This window comes from Morone saxatilis, unplaced genomic scaffold (assembly GCF_004916995.1).
Source record: "Morone saxatilis isolate NCDOM2014 unplaced genomic scaffold, NCSU_SB_2.0 Contig22, whole genome shotgun sequence".
In the NCBI taxonomy this organism is placed as follows: Eukaryota; Metazoa; Chordata; class Actinopteri; family Moronidae; genus Morone; species Morone saxatilis.
The window spans coordinates 15,509,604-15,514,290 of NW_023339785.1; the positions used below are offsets into that span (position 1 = coordinate 15,509,604).

At 36.9% G+C, this 4,687-nt stretch overlaps 1 protein-coding gene across 1 annotated transcript; it reads left to right on the forward strand.

The window, feature by feature from the left end:
- Positions 1–807: 807 nt before the first annotated feature.
- LOC118333818 (receptor-type tyrosine-protein phosphatase S-like) lies at positions 808–4,515 on the forward strand (the record flags this gene model as incomplete). The annotated part of the gene is given in 3 exon segments (XM_035669606.1): positions 808–961; positions 3,732–3,877; positions 4,374–4,515. Coding segments are annotated over 3 exon segments (337 nt in total), but the record flags the coding sequence as incomplete, so codon positions are not given.
- Between the last annotated feature and the right edge of the window lie 172 nt (positions 4,516–4,687).

Here is a 4,687-nt window from a genome sequence, read left to right on the forward strand (position 1 = left end):
TAAATATAACATGAGCCCTGATGATGATGATGATATTGATGACGGCCACTGCGTTAAAGTGACTTCATACAGGTTTCCATATTTGTGAAGAATCCTGGGTCTGGGGAACCGGGACAAAAACGAGGAGATGCAGTTGAATGACAAATTATAAGTAATTTATTTGAACATAAAAACATAAATGCAACCAGCAAAAGAACTAAGTAGAAGATGATGTGTTTGTCAGTAACGTCAGTAGTGAAAGTGTGTAATGCATGAAGGTAATGTATAATGAAAAGTAAATGTTGGATGTTGAAACGTAAAGAAAACAAACACCAGCAATTATAGTAAGATAGCGAGAGAGAGAGAGAGTGAGCCAGAGAGGAGGGGCTTTTATAGCCGGGAAACACAGGCCCAGGTGTTTCTGGCTATACCGATTGGTCCATCCCTCAAGTACCTGCTGCCTTAAAAAAAGGAAGAGGAAACATTAGAACCACTCAGGGGACCGTCACAGGAACAAAATATTACCTGATGATGGTCTGAGGACCAAAAGCATCCTCAGTAAACTTGTTTCAGTTTTTGATCTTGCACAAATCTAAAACACTTTCTGATTCGCAAAATCTTTGTAGTAGACTTCAATTTGAATTAAGAGTTTACTTGTTTCACTCTTTGAGTTACTTGGATATACTGACTTTTAGTGTCAGCAATAAGTCCTGACCACATGACCTGTGTTTCCTCTTAAGTCTGATAACTGCTATCTTTACACTGCTCTGGTAAGAGTTTTCACACATTCTTATCTGAAGCTGATCACTAAGAGAAAACATTTCCGGCAGCTTGGTGTAAGATGTGCATGTTAGATTATAAATAAAGTATGGAGGTTTGTCTCTCTACTGAGAACTGCTGACTGACTCAACTGAGGCTGAACACCGAGGAGACATGGAGGCTGTAATTGGACTGTTGCTGATGATACTCGGAGTCTCTCATGGTGAGATGTTTAATTTGTTTAATTTTACACATCTTATGAACCTGTAGGATGAAGTTTTAAAAAAAATAAGGTCTAACATCATATTTATGTATTTTACAGCTTATCACTGATGCACATTGGAACCAAATTCATAAAAGAACCATGACACATAAATGGTCTTAATATAATTAAGTAGGTGTATAACATATATTTTCTTTACTTTGATCTTCAATTGGCTGCCATAGATCTATGACGCTGAAACAATCTGAACGCGTTCTCTGGTGTATTTTAAGTGATGGCTTTCGGTGGTACAATTTACACATGACAGTAAATTCAGCTGTTTTTTTCAAAACTGAAATTGAAACCGGGATACAAATAGCAGATACATAAAATATATGAGTACATAAAATTAATGATTATGAGTAAACCAAAAATCTGAAAGATGCTATTTACTTCACTCTCACTCGATTACTGTACCTAAAAAAGAGGGGGGCAAACTCACTTAATAAAGTTAATGTGGAATCTTAATCTCAATCATAATTATAAATTATTCAATAACTAAAGTTTAACAATTGTTTTTGCATAATTCCTGAAAGTTCCTTTATTATGTAAAATTTCTGCATTAACATGTCCAAAAGTGCTAGACCTCCGTTTCATTTTTGTTTTTGTTTCCAACAATTTTCAAACCCAGAAAAATATTTCATATTCATTTGTTCATTAAACATCAAATAGTCTGAATCTTCTTTCATTATTTCATACACATTTCCAAAAAACACATCATAACACATTACGTGTTATCTTCGGAAACTTAAGAAACTTTACTAGAATTTAAAAATGAAATCCGGCTGATTTGAAAAAAAAAAACACTTTGCAATGTCTGGATGAGGTTGAATTGACTTAAACACAGAGTGTTTTACAGAAGAAATATACTTCAGTAGCTAAACTTGAACAGTTTTTTAGTCAGGGGCAGGGACAATGGCGGTAAAGTCCCCCACCCTGTTTTAATGATTTCAAGGGGAATCCCACCAAAATATACCTGGTGGAAGGCATTAAGAATAACTTTATAGAAAAAGCCAATTTTCTCAATGATGGTTTTATGTAGGTCATATAAAGGCATCAGTATTAAATTGAGACTGTTTCATAACTCCTTGCAAAAAAACTTCTTATATTAGGTTTATTATTAGAGGAATAAAATTAAAACTACTCACCACATTGTATGGCCCCATGGTTGAATATATTATCATTTAGCCTATAACATAGTATTATGGATTGTAACTGATGAGTAGCAGGTTTTAACTAATTAAACATATTTGCAGAATCCTGGTTTGTTTCATCTATGTCAATGCATATTTTCTAAATGTATTTTATATTGTAGTTATGTAAAATATTTTTCAGAAAAGTAACTATAACTGAAGTATAACTGTAAAATAAATATAGTGAGGTAAAGAACACATAAGTGGCATAAAATGGAAAGTACAAGTACCTCAAAACTGTTCTTTAGCAGAATCTATCATTAAATATAATATAAAATGTACAACTGACTGACATTAATCTACGATGCTGAAACAAGCTGAAACCTTTTCTGGTGTTTTTTTTACGTACTTTAATTCCACCACTGCTCAAAGGCCTGTGTAATTCTCAGTTACATAAGAATAACTTCCTGTTTGCAAACTGTGGTCTCAGCTGCAGCAAGCCCACTCTGTCTGTGCGTTTGTGTGTATGTCTCACTGACATACTAACAGACATACATCAGGACTCGAACAGCAACGCATAACAAGGTCAGTTGAGTAAATTTTGTAAAAGTTCTGTTTTTTATTGATTAGCGCACTCTCTTCACTTCAACTCCTTGGATAACCAGGATGTTTCTCTTGTAGTCCACCACAAGCTCATTGGTTTTGCTGAGCCTCAGGTGCACCACATGACAGTGCTCTTTATCTGTCCTCTGTACAGACAAATGGCTAGAATTAATTTTCCTATGGGGATTAATAATTTAATTTAACAACAACAATCCTTTTTGAAACTAGCATTATTGTTAGAAAGCCCACATTGTCAATGTATTGTAAATTGTTATTGAAGGCTAAGTTGCCATTCAGTAATAGCCTGTTCTCTGTAAGTTTCTATATGTCCCACGTTCTTGAACGTATCATAGCCGTTCCGACGCTATTGAATGCACCACACGTGTGCTGTTCTCCGGCGGATATACTGTAATCTCCTTCGCCTTTTCTCAACATTCACCTCTATCTCCCTGGTTTATTGCTGTGTGTAAATGCCATAAAGTGAGATTAACATTATACTGTCTGTACCGATTATTATTTTGTATTATTACAGACCACAGCCAAATAAATCAACCAAACAGGACATCTGTATCCGTGTTCTTTAGCGGGAACAACAACCCCACACCTTGCCGCTCTAAACCAGTTAAATTCCTGGAGACAACCCATTCTCTCCTTTTTAATTATACAACAAAATTATACACTGAACCACTTCAATCATTCTTCAGTCAAAGCAGCAACACACCGATGTACTTCATACAAATCACTGTTGTCCTTAGTACTTTGTTTACCTCTTTAACTTTCTCATACAAGCTTCAGTGAAACATTGTTTCGGTGAATCTTCTGCTCAATGAACACAAAAATAGAAAGGCTGGACTTGGATCGGTACATTGGTGAAATCAATGTCACTGTCAGATTTAAAAGATGTGGGAAATCAACTCAACAACAGGCAAGAAAGTCAAGACAAGTTTGGGCTTTGTGTGTGATAATGTCTTTCTCCCTCTCTCTGTCTGTACTAGCACTCCCACAGTTCACTAAAGCTCCTGTCAATCAGATTGGTGTCTCAGGGGGCGTGATCTCATTTGTGTGCCAGGCGATGGGGAACCCCAAGCCGAGGGTTAGCTGGATGAAGAAAGGCATGAAGATCAGCTCCCAGCGTTTTGAGGTAGGTCAGTGAGCACTGCTGCACTCTCATGGAGAGGAGGGCAACTTTATTGTCACTGTACTAAAGGCCGTGCAAGGGGTGGATCACATTAAAACGCGGGGGCCGACAACGCCACCTAGGACCTCTTAAAACTACCAAGATTAAAATTAAGATAACGATTAAAAGGTTCTTTTACGTCGGGGGAGAGCAGTAAACAGTGGTATTTTAAAACAGTGAGCACAGTCGGTCAGAGGGTAACAATTTTATTTAAGTAAAAGCCAGTGCCTGGTTTGTCCATTCTGGGCCACTGTAGAAACGTGACGGTTCAACATGGCAGGTGAAAGAGCTTCTTCTGTAGATATAAAGGGCTCATTTAAATATAAACATAAAGGCAAAAAAAAAACAACTAATAAAAACAAACACTACCTACACTAGCTAAAATTCTAAACTATTATTCATATTGCTATTAGTATCCACACATCCTTCTAACCTAACCTTATGACTCTCTATCCTACAGGTCATTGAGTTTGATGAAGGTGCCGGCTCCGTACTCAGAATCCAGCCACTCCGAGCGCCACGTGATGAGAGCATCTATGAATGCGTTGCTGAAAACCCTGAGGGCAATGTCACTGTCAGTGTTAGGCTGTCAGTCATCCAAGGTGATTCTCTAAATAGTTTTCAAATAAATATAGTAACTTCTGATCAACTTGCCATAACCCAGCTCCTAGGCTATGACAAATATGGCAAAATACACAATAGGTGTCTAGGAATGACCAATTTAAACAACTGAGGTTATTAGTACCAATGTGAAGTGTGTCAGTCAGTAACATC